The sequence below is a fragment of the Hyperolius riggenbachi genome, chromosome 4 (assembly GCF_040937935.1).
Source record: "Hyperolius riggenbachi isolate aHypRig1 chromosome 4, aHypRig1.pri, whole genome shotgun sequence".
Lineage (NCBI taxonomy): Eukaryota > Metazoa > Chordata > Amphibia > Anura > Hyperoliidae > Hyperolius > Hyperolius riggenbachi.
Window position 1 is genome coordinate 50,876,055 of NC_090649.1, and position 21,388 is coordinate 50,897,442.

At 47.6% G+C, this 21,388-nt stretch overlaps 1 protein-coding gene across 2 annotated transcripts in view; it reads right to left on the reverse strand.

Moving 5' to 3' along the window:
* The window catches only part of FDFT1 (farnesyl-diphosphate farnesyltransferase 1), a 48,330-nt gene that overhangs the window by 10,004 nt on the left and 16,938 nt on the right, over positions 1 to 21,388 (reverse strand). For both annotated transcript variants that reach the window (XM_068280035.1, XM_068280034.1), the window contains 5 exons: positions 13,900 to 14,083; positions 10,719 to 10,847; positions 9,293 to 9,484; positions 7,337 to 7,513; positions 5,207 to 5,359 (listed from right to left, as the gene is read on the reverse strand). In XM_068280035.1, coding sequence (XP_068136136.1) covers positions 5,207 to 5,359; positions 7,337 to 7,513; positions 9,293 to 9,484; positions 10,719 to 10,847; positions 13,900 to 14,083 — 835 coding nt within the window. The remainder of the gene's footprint in view (positions 1 to 5,206; positions 5,360 to 7,336; positions 7,514 to 9,292; positions 9,485 to 10,718; positions 10,848 to 13,899; positions 14,084 to 21,388) is intronic.

Consider the following 21,388-nt stretch of genomic DNA (forward strand, 5'->3'; position numbering starts at 1 on the left):
CAGAAAAGTTTCTGGATTGAGTTCCCACTCCGACTCCTCTACTAGCTGTCTGCTTAGAGAGTCTGCTCGTCTGTTGTGAACTCCCCGAATGTGGACTGCTGACAGGGATTCCAGATTGGCCTCTGACCATGCCATGATGAGAGATGTCAGATGCTGGAGGTCTGGTACCCTCGTGCCCCCCTGCTTCCTGACATAACAAACAGACGAAATTGTCCGAGAATACCAGTACCTCTGAGTTTGAGATTATCCGGAGAAGGGCCTGTAAGGCCAGCAGAATCGCCCTGAGCTCCCTGTAATTCGAAGATCTCCGAGAGATCTGCTGGTCCCGTGGCCCAGGCAGTGGGCCCCCCAGCCCCAGGCACTGGCGTCCGTGTATAATTTTAACGGAATTTCCTGAACCCACTTGCGGCCCTGATTCAGGTTGGATCGCTGACACCACCAGTGAAGGGCTACCACCACTTCCTCCGGTACTAATACTCTCGTATCCAGAGAACGGTGATCTCTGTCCCAAGTCGCCAATACCCAATTCTGGAGACTCCGAGAATAGGCCTGTGCCCACTCTACCGCCGGAATGGCTGAAGACATCAGCCCCAAGCATGATACCAACTTCCGCAGGGATACCAGAGGATCCTCTCTGATCCCCTGCACCTCTGACACTAATCTGTCTATCTTCTGGTCTGGCAGGAAGACACGTCTGATCGTCGTGTCCCACCTGAGACCTAAAAAAAAAAATCAGACTCTGAACCGGGATCAAGTGAGACTTCTCCGAGCTCACGATCCATCCTAATCTGTTCAAAAGTTGAAGAGAAAAACCTAGCACACCTTGCAAGGCTTCTCGAGTCTCGGCCATAAACAGAAAGTCGTCTAAGTAGGGGAGAACCCTTACATTGTGGAGATGCAGAAAAGACATTACCTCCGCCACAACCTTCGTAAAGATTCTCGGGGCCGACGAGATTCCGAACGGCAGAGCCTGATATTGAAAATGGCATATCGACTCCCCTGCCTGAACTGCAAACCTTAAATACTTCTGAAAAAGAGGGTGGATTGGAATGTGGAGGCAAGCATCCTCCAGATCCACCGATGCTAGAAAAGCCCCCGGAGACATGAGGTTGCGAACGGAGGCAATGCTCTCCATCCTGAACTTCTTCTCCACAATGTAAGGGTTCAAAGGTTTCAAATTCAAGATCATTCGAAACCCTCCCGAGTGCTTCTGAATCAGAAACACTCTTGAGTAAAAGCCCCTTCCCTGTTCCGACACTGGAACCGGACAAATAACTTTCTTCTGAAGAAGCGAGGAAACCGAGTCCATTAAAGCCCCCGCCTTGATCTGATCTCTGGGGAATGATGTGACCGTAAACCGGGAGGGAGGAGGAGATCTGAACTCTATCTTGTATCCCTGTTGGATTAAGTTCAGGATAAATTCGTTCTTCGTCACTTCTCGCCAAGCTGGCGCAAAGTAGCGAAGTCTTCCTCCCACCGGAATCTGCCCGTCATTTAGAGGGCTTCGCAGCAGCAGAGGCTGGCTGAGATCAATTGAAGAGGAAAGGTCTACCTCTGCCTGCATTGTAGGACCACCTCTTATTCTGTTTCTGCCCTCTACCCTGCTGCTCCTGCCTGAAATAGGGCTTTTTATTCTGAAAGGGCTGTTTCCCTTTCTTTTTCTTTTCAGGAAACTTCCTGGATTTATTGGATGATCTCTCCAATACCGAGTCTAAATCCTTTCCAAACAAAAGGTTACCCTGGAATGACATCCCACAAAGCTTCTGCTTGGAAGTAACATCTCCTTCCCATGTGTTTAGCCAAACGGCTCGCCGAGCCGAATTGATCAGTGCCGCCGTCTTAGCAGCGGCCCTGAGAGACTCAGTAGCCGCATCTGCCAAGAAAGCAATGGACTTAATTATTACAGGTAAGCTTTCTAAGATCCTTGCATAAGGAGTACCCTCCTCTAGACGACTCTGAAGCCCCCGAATCCACTTATCAAGATTGCGGGCTACACAAACTGAGGAAATGGCTGGTTTAAAAGAAAAGGATGTTGAATCCCATGCTCTCTTGAGAAGGGCTTCTGCCTTTCTATCCATAGGATCTTTTAAGGCCCCCATATCCTCAAAAGACAGATCTGTATCCTTAGAGCATTGAGAGAGAGGAGCGTCCAATCTAGGGCATTTGAACAATGCATCATGCTCCTCTATATTGAAAGGGAATCGGCGTTTGAACGATCTTGGGACAAACAGCCTCCCTTCCGGATCTTTCCACTGGGCGGCAATAACACTCTTGATAGCCCTGTGGACAGGGAACACTCGGCCTCCCCGATCCTCTAAACCTCTATAAATATCATCCTGAGGAGTAGAAGCTGATCTAGGCTCTTCAATCTGCTCAGAATCATAAACTGCTTTCAGCAGTTCTGAAGTATCCTCTGCGTTGAACAGGTATCTTGGTACCCTCGCCTCCCCCTGATTCTCTGAAGCATCCGACTCCGGTAGTTCACCCTCATCAGATTCCTCAGAGACATCCCCCGGGGATAAAGGTGAGGATTCATCCCCCCCATGAGAAGCCCCCCACTCCCCCTGGGGGATACCCGGCAATACCGGAGAAGGTGCCGGCTGGTCAATGGGAGAAGTACCCGTCTGCGGAATCTGAGCCTGAGAAGTAATTATTACAGGCTGAGCCGGCTGAGCCATGGGCACCGGTGGTAAGGCTGGAGGATGAATGCGGCAAGGGGACCATCTGCAGTGGACAAGGAGGTAGAGCTGCTCTAAACGCTGAAAAGGTAGTTGCTAGCTCCTGTTTCATAGATTTCATTAAATCTAATAAAGCAACAGTAGTGCTCTCGGGCCTAGGTGCATGAGACTTTGATTTATTGTAACATTCTGGACACAAAGTCTTAGAAGACCCCTCAGGTAGCCTGCCACCACATTTAGTACACTTATTGGTCTTGCCAGGATACTTCTGTGGCTTCTGAAAATAAATAGAAAGGAACAACCCACCAGGGATCCTTAGCTACTGAGTATGCATATAAACTTTAAAACAAGTTAATATAGCTCTAACACCTTACCGGCTGCTGTTCTGTCTCCCCAGTGACAGCCGAAGGTGTTTGCTGTGTCTCTGGAGCGGGCTCTGATGGCTGCTGCATGGCCCCTGCAGAGATCCACTGCCTCCGTGCAGTGTGTACGCGTGCTGGGTGGACTGCTGCGTGTACAACGCGGATGATGGAGCTTGCCTTCCGCGTGACAGCCTCCGGGAAGACGGAAGTGAAATGCCGACAGGCGCCGCCGAAGACCGCCCCTCTTCAACTCACGCGGCCAAACTTCCGCCTGACGCAATACGCGTCACTTCCGCCTCCAGCCCTCGCATCCCAGATGCGGACAAGGAATTCTGCGTCCACCCAGCCGCTTTAGCGAGGCGTAGAGCGGTGGGAAATGGCACAAACCCTCCGGCTTCTACCACCCCACTAGTGGATCCAGGTATGGCTGCCTTCACTCCACACGTCAGGTCGCGCCCAGCACAGACCCAAACTGCTCTCCCTCCAGAAAAACTTCTTCCTAAGCCTGGTCAATCCAAGTAGGTGCCATCAGGCTCCCCTACCACCAGGAACAACTCCATAGGTGCTTCCGTGGAAAGTCTGGGAAACAAACAAAAAACTGGAGGTTGTGAGGGGGTGGAATTTATACTAATTGCTTTTGATTCTTGTCAGGTGTTTCCGATTTGGGAGGGGAGACTTACACAGTCTCAGGAGGGCCGTCCTGGAGGACGTAGGGAGGAAACTATATACTGCTGTATATAACTAGTTGGGAGAGAGAGGTTTAGTTGTTTGTTAGGGCCCATTCACACTTAAAAGCACAAAACGATAGCACTTCGCGGTACCATTTTGTGCAAGTGCTTTTACTGTGATTAGCACGGTAAAATCACTGTAGACTTCCGCGATTCAGAGCGATCGTAATCAGCACTTTATTAAGCACTGTACTGCAACCGCTCCACAATCGCGGTAAAATGCTGCAGGTTACACGTTTTGTGATTGGTGCTAATCCTCTCAGTGTATCCCGACGTCAGCCACCATTCTTCTTCCTCTCCACGGAGGCTCTGCACCCCCCTGGTGAGATTGCTGTCTGTCGTCATGACGACAGACGGCGATCTCACTACAGGGTTACAGCGCCACCCGGAGGACGGAGGGAGAACTGCAACGCTAAATCTCAAGGAAGTGAGTAAGTGCTGGGATGCTGCAGATCTCCCTAGCAGCATGATTTTTTTTCCCAGTTCGAGGACCAGTTTCCACTGAATTCGTGCTAGATTTCCATGCTGAATTCGCAGAGTTTCCCACGCAGGCAACTTGCGCAGGGAAACTTTGCCATAGGAGACAATGGCGCCGCCGGCCCGAATCGCTTGCACTAGCGATTCAGTCGACATTGCCATCAGTTTCTGTGCGGGAGGCTGCGAATCCCATAGCCGTCAGTCAGCCAGAAACTTACCCAAGGAGAGGGGAGACTCTAGGGCAGGCATGGGCAAACTTAGCCCTCCAGCTGTTAAGGAACTACAAGTCCCACAATGCATTTGCCTTTATGAGTCACGACTGTGGCTGTAAGACTCCTGCAATGCATTGTGGGACTTTTAGTTCCTTAACAGCTGGAGGGCCAAGTTTGCCCATGCCTGCTCTAGGGCCTATAGAGCCTTACCTCGCATCGCACAATCCCCTTATTTAACTACCTAACGACCGTGTCACGCAAATTGGCGTGAACGCGGCAGCAGCCCCAGGACCTCCTAACTCCAATTGGCGTCCTGTGGCGGGGTTTTTCAGGAGATCGCGGGCGCCGATGCGCAAAAAAAATGACGGAGCTCTGCCCAGTCATCAGTCTCCCAGAGGCGAACGCCGCTAGGAGACCGTTAGAAGGCGAAACCACTGTCTATTTACATGGTACAGTGCTATGCGACACGGCTGCCCCCCCCGGGAGGCAGGAGAGCAATCGGCTCTCATAGGCTGATGTCTATGAGAGCCAATCGCATTGATTGGCTGGCGGGGGGAGAGAGGGTTACAAAAATAGAAAATATAATTATATATATATATATCTCAGATGTGAACTTTGTCATAGACAATCATTGCACAAGCGCTTTCAGGGCAATTTAGAAAAAAATCGCCAGCACTTCACTTAGGAGAAAAAGTGAATTGCATTTTAATAACTTGAGGAAAAAAAAATAAATACATAAAATTCCGTACCTCCTCCACGTATTGATACATGATGGCTCTTACAACCTGTATGCTTGTGGCGTCCATCATCAGAGTTACCGCCTGGCCCTTGCGAATTTTCACCACGCCTTTAAACACTTGCGGGTTATTGTAGCAGGCGGCAAGGGTGGCAATTGCCATCACCTAAAATACACAGGGGCAGCAAGGTTATCAGCCATGTACATAGAAAAAAAACAAGCAAACATAGTACCGGGTGAGTTCCCAGTCTTCTCAAAACTAAACTGAAAAAGAGGTGTAGTAAAATGAAATATAAGCTATGAATATTTGTATTGATATTTGTAGCCACCAGGTGGAGCTACTGAGCTTCTGCTGTGCTGGCACACTCATTTCAGTTTTGGCAGTAGTGGGAGCTGTCCTCCCACTCATTTCCTTCAGGATGCCATGGCAGCAATCCCACACGCTGAGTAGACTGGCACCATTGGTCAGATGTTGGACTGCAGTGCTGACTGGGAACAGACCTATCACAATTGATAAAATACTTCCCCCGCTCTGAGCCTGGTGTTTGCTGGGACTACATTTCCCAGCATATACAGCCGCATAGGCGATCATATCTGTGGAAGTAGCATTAAAGGACCACTAGCGTGAAAATGTTAACATTTTAAATACATGTAAACATGATCCACATCCTCCTCCTGCTGCTTGTCGGGACTTTCTGGAAGACCCGGGCTGCACTCCTCTTTATGCACGAGTACGGCTATGCTGCATCTGCCCAAGCCCAGCCGTGCCTGAGCTGTAGCATGGAGCTACATCGTGCACGCTCTGGCTTACTGCGCAGGTGCGTTCTTACTACCGCAGGCAGCTCGCACTCATTCCTAAAGGAGTGTGGCCCGATCTTCAACCCAATAAGCGCTTGTGGGATTTCATCTGGGGATCAGTGCTCAGAAACGGAGGACTGCTAGGAAATCCCCTACAGGATCCAAGGGCTTCCATCTTTTTTTGGCAAGTATGTTTCTTAACCCAGGGTTCGCCTCGGGTACACTTTAAAAAAGATCTGAAGGGTTTTTAAAATAAAAAAAATATGAGATGATACTTATCCTAAGGAGAGGGAAGGCTCTGGCTTCTCATTCCTCTTACTGTACCCCCCCCACCCCCCCCCCCCTTCAAATCTCACACTACAGAAGGCTTCGTAAGTTTTCCGGAGCCCCAATGCTCCCATACTACGCATGCGCACTACGGAGCCGCGAGTCTTTGGAAGTACTCATATTTCTGAAGCCTCCCGCTGCAGAAGAGAGCAGTCTCTGACTCATCTGTCGGAGACTGCACACAGGGGAAACAGTGCTGGAATGAGGGGACCAGGAGAACCCAGAATCTTCCCTCTACTTAGGTAAAATATCAGTTTTATTTTAAAAACCACTTCAGGTTTACTTTAAGGGCCGTTTCACACCTGGGCAGTGCGGTATTTTGAAGCACAACCCACCACAGGGCAATGAAATTCTATTGGTTCTACCAACGCAGTGCAATGCGACGGAAGTGACTTTTGCCGCATTCTATCCTAACGCTAGGAAAACTCTACGTTCCTGTGCGGTACTGCGCAGACCAGAAGTCACGCAAGTCTATGGTGATGCATGTGTGTGTAAACCCACCTCAAGTTTTACGCGTCACCCATGCACAGATGCGCATTTTAGCAATACGCTTCCACGCACGTGAATGCTACGGCCACAGGAAGGGAGCGTCACTTTCTGCTTGTCCGGCTGCCAGACAGGGATTACTGCATACTAAACGCGGTAATCCCTGAAGGCCTGTTTTTTGGCTGTGTGGCCCCCGGGCCACACCGCACCGCTACAGCCAATCCCCAGTGTGAAACCGGCCTCAGTCATCCTGAATGCCAAAATGTTTATTTTGGGTAAAGGTCGGGATTGGTGGTATGAACATTATTTTATTGAAAACCAATATACAAACATAGTATAATACATTACATTGCTGCCCAGTACACTAGACTGCACAGGCAGCTGCTTTTCTGGTGAGGCGCCACCTACTGGCGGCTTCAGATATATATGAAATGTTAACACACAAGAATAAGAGGATTTCAAACATTTCATGTAACATAAATCAGATGATCAAGCCGTGTGTGACGCTATCAGATGGGGCTGGTGGACTCACCTGTGGGATTGAGCAGAAGTTGAACACACTCTGGTTCCGCAGCCGGGATAGGTAGACCAGTACGTCGGGCACATGCTGCAGGGCGTTGGTGATCAGCTCATTCAGACACTGTACGGCTGGTACAATGTTCTCCGGCTTGGTAAAGTCCGAAAGCTTCTTCCCATATTTACTCCACACCTGGTGTGAGCAGATCAGTATACATCAGCGTTGGGCTCCAGACATGTACAGGAAGCAGATGTGTGCATGCCTTGGTTTAGGGCTCACCGCCACATTGTGATTGCTGACACATTATATAGACCTGTAAATTAGCCATACCTGTGACAAGGTGCTCAGATACAGCCCCCCTCCTCCCCCCTGTAAGGTGCAGGGCACCAGTGTAATGCTCAAACAAAGAGGTTTAATTCAGCAGGTACACAAAGCAAAAATGATGCACACAGGGGGTTAAAGAAACTCTGAAGCCAATTTAAAATCTGGTTTTTACCTTTTATGTTAAGAAGAATCAGTAGACCTAAAACGCAGAATTACCGCGGCAGAACAAGGGGTTTACACCAACCCCCCCTCCCCCGGGGAAATTTCAGGTTTGCGCTTCCTTGTAGAGGCAGAGCATAGCGTTGTAGCTCTGCCTCTACTGTAGTCAATCTGCGCCTATCGCCGCCTCTCACAGTCTTCCTTCACAGAGAGGGACGGGGAGAGGCAGAGATCCGTGGGCAGGTTGACTTCAGTGAGGCAGAGCTACAGCGCTAAGCTCTGCCTCCCGGAGCAGCACAATCCATGACTTTGAAAGTTGTAGAGATTTGCCCCGGGATTTGGGGGGTCTAAACCCCTCATTCCGCCGCAGGGATGCAGCGTTTTAGGTCTATTGATTCTTCACACAAATAGAAGGTAAAAAACGAGATTTTAAATTGGCTTCAGAGTCTCTTTAAAGCGGCCTGACGGTCGTTTCCCCTTTTGAGCTCTGATGAAGCGTGAAACGGCTGTCAGGCTGCTTTCACCCGTGAGCCTTATTTTTGCTTTATGTACCTGCTGGATTTAACATTTTTGTTTGAGCATTACATTGGTGTCCTGCTCCTTACAGTGTCTCCAATGGTTATAATCTGAATTTTTGGCGGTGAGCAGTGTTTAGCCATTCAGATCCAGTGTGCATTATTTTTCCAGTAAATACCATTGAGTGACAATCATCTTTGCTTTTTTTTTTTTTTTTTTGGTCCCAATATTTAGAAGATTTTATACTCATTGGGCTTCCTCCTGCGTCCCTTAGTTCAACTGCAATTAGTCCCCTTTATCCTGCTTAGTCACACCAGACGACTCTTCTGCACGTGTCGCCCCTCCATGCATGCTCAGAAGAGCCAACTAGTGCGACTGAGCAAGATTACTGGGACAGATACCACGCGAATAGAGGCACTCGGGAGGACGGCGAGGGACGCATCCATACTGTAGTGACATACAGCAGAATGCAGTAAATTATTCAGGATACCTACTTCCATTCTCCTGGATCATCAAACACCTTTATCTATATAATGGTATGTAACCACCCCCTGCCAGTGATGCTTAGCCTAGGCTGTTTAGCTATGCATAATTCTCCTGGATCATTCTGAGCGAGGAGGGATATTTGGTACTGGCTTCAGTATTCTCAGTAAACAAACATTCTGCAGAGCTGCACCTGAAAGAACTAAAATTTCAGAATGTAAATTGGGAAGAAGAAAGAGAAGCCAATCTCTACAACAATGAACTTCTTTGAATAATGCAAGCACCGTGGTTACTGTAATCACTTATCAATGCTGGCAGAGATTGCTCAATGAGCTGATTCTAATTCCAGGTAGTGTGCAAATGCATGGCTCTTAATAGGGCTAGTCAAAATAGTCAGGGAGTTCATTTGATTGGCCTGATTCCAAACTGCATAGGCCATGCATTAATTCTGCATGCAAGCCTGAATTGTTTGCATCAGACTATACTTGCCTCGCTGGGCCAGAACTCTCGGCCGTCCATCTGATCTTCCAGATAATCCCGAATGATGTTGGTCTTCTGCAGGAAAAGGCCCATGGAGTTGGAGAGCCTTGTGTCCTCCCCAACGATGGGGTCTTCCAGCTCCGAGGCCGAGAAGAGGCGAGACAGGCCGATGCCCACCAGTCCGGCTACATAGTGACAGTACTGCAGGGAGGGAAAGATAAGGACTTCATGAGGCTCAAACAACAACAACATTTTGACATAGTTGTATCCCTGCAGTTTATATGTATGCACAAGTCTTGAAAACAAGCACTAAAGTATATCTAAACTGAGGTATATCACCCCAGTAGAGGGAAGCCTTTGGATAGCCCAGAGGCTTCCCAAATCTCCTCCCCTTTGTCACCGCCCCCGTCCATTACATTCCACATAACTGACATTTCCTCATTCCAGCTTTGAAGGAGGAAGTATCAAAGTATGGAAAGCGACGTAGAATGCAACAGCCAGAGGCGGAGAAAAGGGTGAGTTAACCCATACAATCAAAGACGGTGCCTGGAGCGTAGAGTGTCAGGTGTATGAAACCTGAATATGTGCCGGTGCCTAGTCTCTGCCGGATTGCTCATACAGCCTGGGTAGCGTCCATACAAATGAAGAGACGGCAAAGCAATGATCAATATCCTTCCTCAGGTGTCACAATGTTTTGAGATCTGAGGAAGGACATTGATCCATAGCATGTAGTGTACTTGTTCCAATACACAACAGATAATTTGCAGCAATTGTAAGGATGAGTTAACCCCCTCCGTGCTAAAGGCGTAATCCATCTGTTTCATACAAAACTCAGGGAAGGAGCACTTGGAATCTTATACCGACTGCCAGATATGTTACAAAGGATTGCAGCCCTCACCTGGGCCAGGTCATACTAGTGGGGATGTTGAACAATCATGAAACTAGCAGGTGTGGAATTGCAGACTCATGCAGGTGTGAACCAGGGATCCATCACTACGATGTGACTGTGCTATACAAATATAAATAGGACCGCCAAAATATAATGTACATCTTTTCCACCTAGTCCAGTTATCCAGATCAGTTCAGCTACACAATAAAAGGCTGCATAAGCAGGTCTGAGCCCTCACTTTCCTCTCTCCTGTAGCTGAGCAGCAAAACCTGGGCAAGGTCCCGCCTCCAGACCCCTAACTGTAAACCTGGGCAAGGCCCCGCCTCCAGACCCCTGACTGGACAGTGTGGAGGAGGAGTACAATGATAAGTCAGTATTCTGCTCTCCCCTCCTGTAATCAGACTGTTTACACTGACAGCATCGAGGGGCTTTGTAGGTTCATAGAGGGCGGAGTCTAGGGTGCCAGGATATCTGTGCCTATAGGCTCCTGTGATGTAAATCCGGGCCTGAGAAAAAGCTAATATTAATGAAGAAGTCCTATCTTACCTTGTCCCATTCCAAGATGGTCCCCACCTTCTTCTCCAAGAATTCCGCCATCCCCACCCCCATCTTATGGCAGATGTCCGCTATCACCTCCTGGTAGACCGTCGCCAGGTTCCGGAACTCTAGAGAGATCTGAATGTAGGAAGAAAACAAGAAACAAATGTAACTATCGCCAGGCAGAGGAATGGGACAGCTTGGATTCCGATGTCAAGATATGACAAATAACTTATATTGTGCTTTTCTCCTGGCAGACTCAAAGCGCCAGAGCTGCAGCCACTAGAGGTGCACTCTATAGGCAGTAGCAGTGTTAAAGAGTCTTGCCCAAGGTCTTCTTACTGAATAGGTGCTGGCTGACTGAACAGAAAGAGCCAAGATTCAAACCCTGATCTCCTGTATCAGAGGCAGAACCCTTAACCCTCATCTACACTCGATTAGCCGCCGGATCGCCTCTACCGCGTCCCCCGGATTCGATTCCCCGCTCGTCCCCGCTTATCTTCCGCTCTATTCCCTGCCATTGTCCCCTCGCGGGGAGCGAGCAGGGAATCGGCGGTGGGGAGATCCGTCATATCGGATCTTATCAATCAAGCCGCATCAGCGGCTCGATTGATAAGCCACATCCCCGCCGCATCTACGCGTGTAGATGCGGCTTTACACTATCCAGCCAGATGTGGCTGGGCTGAGATCTGATAGACTATTATGCAAGAACGTGTTCATTAGATGTCACAATTCATATCTACAAATAGGGAAGAACAAAAACATGTAAATAGCTGTGATTGGCTCACTTTCTTTCCTTTAATGGGTCAAAGTAGTAGCTAATAAATGAACTTGTAGCTACAGCCTCTGATAGGCTTACATTTAATTTCCTACCTACATCACAAAAGACTTGCATGTTAGAATTATTTTTTTGGTGTGCTGTACAGTTGCGTGGAACACCTTGTTCTTGTGGTTATGGTAGGATTAGATTGCGAGCTCCTCTGAGGACAGTCAGTGACATGACTATGTACTCTGTAATGTGCTGCAGAGATGTCAATGCTACAGTAATACATAACTATATGATAGGACATTAGACTGACTATGTTAAGGTTAGATTGTGAGCTCCTCTGTGGCATGACTATGTAGTCTGTAATTCGGCTTCCAGCTATTGCTGGCTGCCAAAGTGCCTTTTTTTTTTTTTTTTTTTTTTTGTAAATTTGTGCTTTTGCCGGTGTCCAAATTACTGACTGAACGCCGTTATAGCTATAATTCACATTATGGCCTATTCTCTGCACCAAAATGTACCCTTTTTACCGGTCTTGCCTCTGAGGACAGTCAGTGACATGACTATGTACTCTGTAAAGTGCTGCAGAAGATGTCAGTGCTATATAAATACATAATATGGTAGGACATTACACTAGGACTATGGTAGGGATTAGATTGGGAGCTCCTCTGAGGACAGTCAGTGACATGACTATGTACTCTGTAAAGTGCTGCAGGAGATGTCAGTGCTATGTAAATACATAATAATAATAATATGGTAGGACAGACTAGGACTATGGTAAGATTAGACTGTGAGGTCCTCTGAGGACAGTCAGTGACATGACTATGTACTCTGTAGTGCTACAGAAGATGTCAGTGCTAAATAAAACACATAATAATGGTAGGACAGACTAATGCTTCATACACACTTGAGATAAGTCTTTGGAAAAGGCAAGATCACAGACCAATTTTACCCCCTTCCATGTAGTATGAGAGCCATACTCTACACAGTCTATTCTATGGAGCTGCACTCTTCATCAGATAAAATCTTTGCAAGATGCTGCACACAAAGATGCCCGTACACACTCAAAAGATCATTATCTGCAAGGGATCTGTTCCTGCAAAAGATCCATTCCTGCAAAATGCATTCATAGTCTATGATATCTGCAGATCATCATACACACCTTGTTTAACAGACAATCATCTGCAAATCAGATCCACCAGGATGGATTTTCAGATCTGCAGATGAAGTCTGTTAAACAAGATGTGTATGATGATCTGCAGATCACATAGACTATGAATGCATTTTGCAGGAATGGATCTTTTGCAGGAACAGATCCCTTGCAGATAATGATCTTTTGAGTGTGTACGGGCATCTTTGTGTGCAGCATCTTGCAAAGATTTTATCTGATGGGGAGTGCAGCTCCATAGAATAGACTGTAGGTATGGCTCTCATACTACATGGAAGGGAGTAAAATTGGTCTGTGATCTTGCCTTTTCCAAAGACTTAGCTCAAGTGTGTATGAAGCATAAAGCTGGCCATACACTAGGCCGATTCCCGCCAGATCAACAGCAGATTCGATCACTGGGATCGAATCTGCTGTCACATCGTTCCCGCTACACGCCGAATTTCGATCCATTTCGTCCGATCCCGTCGATCGCTCCGTGCGGAAAATTACCATCGATTGCCCGCGGGTAGGGAGCGCGTCGCTAGCGGCGTTCGAGTGCCTGACGACCGACGCAATAGAGCCCGCATACATTACCTGCTCCGCTGGCGCGACTGCCCCCGGTCACCGCTGCTTCGTCTCCGCTCTGGTCTCTGGCATGCTTCACTTCTTCCTGCCTGGCAGGAAGTTTAAACAGTAGAGGGCGCTCTACTGTTTAAACTTCCTGCCGGGCAGGAAGAAGTAAAGCATGCCGGACCTGGAGACCAGCGCTTAGACGGAGCAGCGGTGACCGGGGGCAGCCGCGCCAGCGGAGCAGGTAATGTATGTATGCGGGCAGGGAGCAGCGGCGGCACCATCACAACAGATTGTGAACGGTTTCAAGCTGAAATCGGTTCACAATCTGTTTGCAGTAAAGGTAGTCATACGATCCCTCTCTGATCAGATTAGATCAGAGAGGGATCTGTTGGTCGAATCTGATGGCAAATCGACCAGTGTATGGCTACCTTAAGACTATGGTAGAGATTAGACTGTGAGCTCCTCTGAGGACAGGCAGTCTGCTTTAGCATCACAGATATTTGGGAGGAGTCTATATTTGGACTTGATATTATGCATCTATATGTATGCCTCTGAAGATGCAGCCTTTAGCTGTGAAACATGTCAGGCAGCTTCTGAATTCTGCTTCTGGAGCTACAGGTTATCCTTCATGTTCTATGAAACCAGAAGACATGCATGCAACAATACGGACTGTAATATGATGCAATAAAACTGATGCTGTGACTTACTGTTGGGAAGTCCTCCAGGACCTGGCGGTCCTTCTCCTTGCTCTCCATGTACCTCCAGTCCGTCTGGTACAGGAAGGTGTGGAAGTTGTGTAACATGGGGATCTTGGTCTCCACACTGATGGTCATGTCATCCTCCACAGTGTCCAGAGCTCGCAGCACCAGGTAGAAGATACACACGGCATGCCTGAGGGATACACAGACACATGTAACCAACACAGCTCTGCTGGGTGACTAACACCATTAAAAAAAGGAAGAACGTTCCTCACTGCTCATCCATAAAATGCCAATCTGTGACTTTTGGCCTCAAGGTGGCCATGCGCTGGTTGATGTGGCCAACGGATAGATCCCTCTCAGATAATTATCGGAATAGAAAGGGATCAATCTGATGGCATCCCTCCACACATTGTACACAGATTTTCAGTAAATTATCGCATGAAATCGATTTTAAAAAAGAAAAATAAATAAATAAATCTGTGTGCACTGTCTGCCAGGTCTCCTCATCTAGGCGTGTCCCTGCCCCTCTCCTACCTACCTGGACCGTGCAGCGTGTGTAGGAGTCCTCACCTGTCTTCCAGCACTTCCCCACCTCGTGTCTTCTCTCCACAGCTGTCTTCTGGTTTCATCTTTCCCTTACCTTTATTTGTACAATACTTAACTTTCGGCAAAAACAGTTTGAACGATCTGGTGAGTGCAGAGAGCGCTAAGCTACCCATGTAAAGATATACTATGGACCGGTGCCCCAACATTTCAGCCTGCGCCTTGAAGCCAGCTACATTCATAGCCAAAAGACAGATGTGCACTAGTCTAGTAGAGGAGACAACCACTACAGTGTTCTCCCCAGACTCTTTTAGCTGGGTGCTCCACCCGCCTAATTTTGGTGAGCACCCGGCCGTCATCGGCTCACCTCCTCCTCCTACGCTGTAAGCAGAGTTGCGCCAGCTCTGCATTCCCATCGCGCCCCACCCAGCTATTTTTTTACGACACCCGGCTGGAAAAAAAATTCTGGGGAGAACACTGCACTATCCACACCACCAACCAAGTAGGTTTTGTCCAGTTGCATGAAGCCCAGCGCCCGAAGGCTAGAGCCCCGCCAGAAAAGAGAAAAATCGCAGCATTGCTCCTCAATGGATCAAAAAGTTAAAAGGACTCACTCTGGTGTAGATTGATATCCCACAAGTGTCATCACCCCTCCAGGAGCGCGCACACACACACACCCATGGCTGGTGAATTGCTGAAGCACTCAGTCTGTGCAGTGCAAAAGCCAGGCAAAGAGCAGTGACATCTGAGACCACGCCTTCATGTTTCACCCACCTTGTCTGGCCTTTGTCAAGGACATCCTGCAGGCAGCTGAATACTGGGTGGGGAGGTGGGCAGGGGCAAACGCAGGATTTTTAAGGGGGGGGGGGGATTCCTGAAAGGTCCAGAAGCACTTATGTCCCCGAGTGCTTCCGAATACAGGTGGCTCCATACTGCCCATGCACAAAAGTGCGCTGGCGTATTACGGAGCTGCCTATCTTTGGAAGTACTCAAGGACACAAGTGTTTCTGAGGGCTTCTGGAAGCAGCAAATTTGAACAGGGGACAGCGCTGGAACAACTCCCCAAGAGAGGAACGGGAGATAGACTTAGTTTGGACAATTCAATGGAATATGTCACATGTAACATAGCGCAAGCGATACCCATATGATGCAGGGATATATGCATCTGCGGAAGATGGCGGCGCTATATAAATACTAAATAATAATAATTTGCCACACCAGGATTGCACTTTTATTTAGCTTTCCTGTATGACAAGAAGACACAGCCAGCCAGCACTAGGGGAAGAGGGAAACAAAGGTGAATAAGGGAGGGCTGGTGCACACCAAGAGGGCTTCTGAGCGTTATTCAAATCAACATTGATTTGAAAAGCGCTTGGCTAATGTTACCCTATGTGGGTGTTCCCACAGCAGCATTGTGATTTTTTCAAAATCGCAAGTTTACCGCATGTAGCATTTTTTTGAGTGATTCATTCAGAAATCGCTCTGAAAATCACAACTCACTAATTGCTAGCGATTGCTATTGTGATTTTGGTGTGCACTAGCCCAGAGAAAAGAGGAGTGGAGAGAAATTGAGAATAGCCTGAGATGGAGCATTATCTGTATTGCAGTCCCACATCACACAGAGGCTACTTGCCTGTAATAGGACTCCTGTCCCTGCCAGTCTCTCACACAAGTCAGTCCTGGAGTCTAGGGACTGTCAAAAAATGTTCACCTTGTTTAACAAGATGCAGTCATTATGACATAGGGGAGAGACAGATTTTTGCCCACGGACCCTCCAGGCAAGCTCTGCATCATGCTGTGTATATATACCAGCTTACCTGCCCTTTAATTGCAGTTTTATCAGCTAGCCTAGTATTTTGCATTGCCTTACAACAACAAACCTGAACACACCAGACACCAGCCCTAAATCACTGAATGAAAGGGGGCCTGGGGGGAGATTGCCCCCCAGGTGGAGTGGAGAGACTGAGATAGAGCAGATAGCATATCTGTATTGCAGTCCCACATCACACAGAGGCTACTTGCATGTACTGTGTCTCCTGTCCCTGCCAGCCAAATCCAAAAAAGCTTTATTGGCAGGACCAAATACATTTAGCATTGCCAAAGCAAAAACAAAACATTAACAACATGGTGGGGAGGATTGTGGGAATAGGGGAATGATATAGGTATACCGTTTATAGGGGTGTGGAGAATGTAAGGGATGGTCAGCCTCTCACACAAGCTGCAGGCAGCCCTCCTGGAGTTTAGGGACTGTCAAAAACTTTTCAACCTGTGACATACCTTATGTAGCTGTCTACATGCAGTCTTTACAATAAGGAAAGAGCTGAGTTTTTCCCACAGACCCTGCAGGCAAACCTCTGTATATTTAGCAGCTTGTCTGCTTCAGCGATTTTTTTTTTAAAGGTACAGGAGTCTCAGGGGGTGTTCCATACATCCAGAACCCCCGTCTGGATACGCCAGTGGTGGGGGAGGCAATTAGCAGAGGAATGCACTCATACTCTGCAGGGACCCTGGAGGAGCACCATCATCAGCTGGCTCTGGGGCCCTGGGCAAATGCCCAGTTTGTCTTGAAGGATACTTGAAGTGACATGATGAGATAGACATGGACATGTACAGTGCCTAGCACACAAATAACTAGGCTGTGTTCCTTTTTTTCCCTTTCTCTGCCTGAAAGAGTTAAACATCAGGTACGTAAGTTGCAGTTCCTGTCAGAGTCAGGACCGGGTCAGACTACAGTGTGACCCTCACGGGATAAGTAATTACAACTATAAAACACTTTCCTAGCAGAAAATGGCTTCTTAGAGCAGGAAAGATATAAAAAAAAGTCAATAGTTCATAGGTTCATAGATTTTAGCTCTGGCATACTTCAATGAATGTGTCATTGAGCAAAAACAATAGAACAGTAAAAACTTAAAAAGTAGATTTAAATTTAAAATAAAACTGGAATATCTTAAAAAGTAATTCTTAGGAGCAGGAGGATAGATACAATTGTTTATTTAATTCGTTTATTTTCACTTCGGGTGTCCTTTAATTGAAGAACCGTTCCTGTATATTCCCATCCCAACACACCCGGCTACTTTTTCATGTGACCTGGCCAGAAAAGAAATCAATAATAAAACCACCTGTGTCTCCTTGCTGGTCAGTTTTCCATATTCCAAAGTCTGCCACACTGTATACAGGACTTTCCTGATCACATGGCAGATTCCCTCACCACTTGGACAGGGCAGTAGAGAGAAGGCGGAGGATTGGCCAGCGGCGGATGCTAGACGCATGTAGCTCCAGGATGTATACGTGACGGCCACCCCGTCCTACGCTGGAATATTTTCTGCTGCAGCAACTTTATTAATCTTTGCTGTTCTAAAACTTCTCCTAAATCACTGACGCTAAGCCAAAAATAACAGAGGGCGATGAGGCGAAATCCTGATGGCAAAACCCGGCAATAGAGAGCAGTCTACTCAGCGGTTTGTGAACTCACACAAGACACTCGCTAGAACCGATGCAGGAGTTCTATAGTGGGGATGTGTTTTACGTGACTTAATATAAAACAGGTTGTGTGCGATCAGCAGAGGTGGTGATTAGCATTGACATTTAATCCATAGTTAGGGCTCATTCACACTAAGGGCATTTTTGCCCTTTCTTCAAGCGCAAGCGATTTTCAAAATCGCCCTAAAAACGCTTGTGCAATGATTCCCTAAGAGTTTACATCTGAGCGGTTTGTTTCCGATAAGCTCAGCAGAGCGATGCCTGTACCATTTTTGAGGCGATTTTGCTTCAATTAAAGATATAGGAAAAATGCATAACGCTAACAAAATCACTTTGTGCATAGATTGCGTTTAAGAATAAATACATTGTATTTATTATTTTCTGGGATAAAGAGTTCACTTTCTGACTTGCGTCAGGGAATGAATTACAAAACCGCTCGGAAAAAGCGATTAGAAAAGCACTTTTACCAGTAACGCAGTGCGCAGTGGTGTGTCGGGAGGGGGGGAAATAGTGCACAAAAACGCAAACCGCTTGCGTTTTTGATGTCAGGTGTGAATGAGGCCTCAAAAAAAGCAAACTGGTCTTTTGTTGGTATAGGAACTGGAGGTGAGTGACATATGGAGGTGGCCATATTTCTTTCATTTTAAATAATGCAATTGCCTGGCTGTTCTGCTGATCTATTTGGCTGCAGTAGTGTATGAATCACGACACCAGCTAATCCAGTCAGATGTCATTCAAAAACACCTGATCTGCTGCATGCTTGTTCAGGGTCTATGGCTAAAATCATTAGAAGCACAGGATCAGCAGGATAGCCAGGTAATGTGCATTGTCTAAAGGGAAATCAGTATGAAAGCCTCTATATATCTCTCACCCAGACTCCTGCTGTAAAAATGTGAAAATGTAATAGTGACACTAATAATAAGGAAAGACAGGACTGATTGCTGTAAGACTGTTGTAATGTGCTGGAGAGATACCCACTCCTTCCCCAGTCAGGAGAACCCCTCCAATGATTGATCAGCCCAGTAACCGAGCAGCTGTCGCCGGGCTGAACCAAGTGACCGATGCCCAGTGTGCTGATCACAGTACAGGGTGTTACTGACTGTACAACACAAGTACACTGCCAGCTCTGGGAGGAGCCAAACACGGCAGCCAGAGGGGATATTGTGTAACAGCACAGCCCTAACCTTCCCTCCCAGATATGTGACTGTATGTGGCGGACCAGCAACTGACTGTCTATTGCACAACACTGCACAGAGCTACCCTCTGCAATATGCAGGAGCTAAGGGGGCACTCTGCTGTCATACACAAATCACCATGCCAGTCACTGAGTGTCACTACACAGCACTGCACAGAGCTACCCGCTCTGCAATATGCAAGAGCTAAGGGGGCACTCTGCTGTCATACACAAATCATCCCGCCAGTCACTGAGTGTCACTACACAGCACTGCACAGAGCTAAGGGGGCACTCTGCTGTCATACACAAATCATCCCGCCAGTCACTGAGTGTCACTGCACAGAGCTGCCCTCTACAATATACAGGAGCTAAAGAGGCACTCTGCTGTCATGCAAATCATCACGCTAGTCACTGAATGTCACTGCTCAACACAGAGCTTCCCTCTCTGCAATATGCAGGAGCTAAAAGGGGCACTCCGCTGTCACACATCAACAGCTGTACCTGTTTTGAATGCAAGTTGTGCAATTTGCCCATATTTTGAGCTCTGCACTCTATGCAGGTAGTTAATTCAGGTGCAGCCTTTGCCTGAAAGCGCTGCCAATATCTCCTGTGGTATAGGAATGCATGCTACGTGTTTCTCAGCACATGGATCATGCAGATAAGCCCCATGAATCAGCTGGTTCCTTTCCCTCTACGGCACTTGACAGTGGCTTAACAATGCAGTCAAAAATGCATAGAAATGCACAAAAACACACGGACAAATGAATGAGATTTTATATGCATTTTAATACATTTCAAAGCATTTACTAGTGTGCCTGAGCCCTCAGCTTATATAGAATGGAATGGTCATCAGCAATGGTTAATGAGATGCAAACAGTTCCCAGCTGATACAGGATTATGCAAGTGTATGTACCTTGCAAATGGATCAATCAAATCCTGCAAAGAAAGGATTCAATAATTCCATTTTCAAGCAGCAAAATGCCTCTTTTCCATAGGCAGATGAACTGAGTGCTCAGTAAGCAGTTACCAGGCAGCAGTGTGCAGTTACCAAGCAGCAGTGAGCAGTTGTGAGAGTTTGAGAGGCATTTCACTGCCTATCAACAGTATGTGGAAAAGAGGCCTACATTTCTATTTTTACCATTAAGGCCTCCTTTCCATGGACTGTTGAGCTGTGTGCTCAGCAAGCAGTTACCAGGCAGCAGTGAGCAGTTACCAGGCAGCAATGAGCAGTTGATCATGCGATGCATAAAAAAAAAAAAAAAAAAAAAAAAAAAAAAAAAATTAATTTGTGGTCGATTGGCACCATCAACACTACCCAATCGATCGGAAGGTTAATTGTTCACTAAATTGTGTTAACCTGCTGGGCGGTCTGGACGAGCTCAGCTCGTCCAGTACCGCCGGAGCCTGCCGCTCAGGCCCTGCTGGGCCGATTTGGCTCAAATAAAAAGCAGCACACGCAGCCGGCACTTTGCCAGCCGAGTGTGCTGCCTGATCGCCGCCGCTCTGAGGCGATCTGCCGCGAGCAGCGGCGAAAGAGGGTCCCCCCAGCCGCCTGAGCCCAGCGTAGCCGGAACAAAAAGTTCCGGCCAGCGCTAAGGGCTGGATCGGAGGCGGCTGACGTCAGTACGTCGGCTGACGTCGATGACGTCACTCCGCTCGTCGCTATGGCGACGATGTAAGCAAAACAAGGAAGGCTGCTCATTGCGGCCTTCCTTGTTTATTCTGGGCGCCGGAGGCGATCGGAAGAACGCCTCCGGAGCGCCCTCTAGTGGGCTTTCATGCAGCCAACTTTCAGTTGGCTGCATGAAATAGTTTTTTTTTTTATTAAAAAAAAAACCCTCCCGCAACCTGCCTGGCGATCTTAATAGAACGCCAGGCAGGTTAACAGGGTTGCCACCTCATCCTTTTAAATACCGATACATCCAAGTTATACAGGTTCTGGGGCTACTCACATATAATCAGTGCCTAAACTGCATCTAACTAGCCACAAGGCATGCACAATTCATACGTGCCGGTATATAAAAGAGAAGCGGTGACAACCCTGATTGTTAGAAGGCATCTTCCTGTCTCACTGTCTTCGACTATAATGTAAAAGACTTTATACAGCGGCATAGGGAGACTGACAACAGCTGCACGAGAACATGGACTATGCAGACATGTATGTCAGCCTGCAAGGCACATACCACTGCGGTCTATTTACATTGTAGTTACAGGTATCCTGTTACTCTACAATGAGAAGAAACTCCCCTAGGCTGAACTAGAACTTAAAGTGAACCTCCGGACTAAAAATGTACTCAG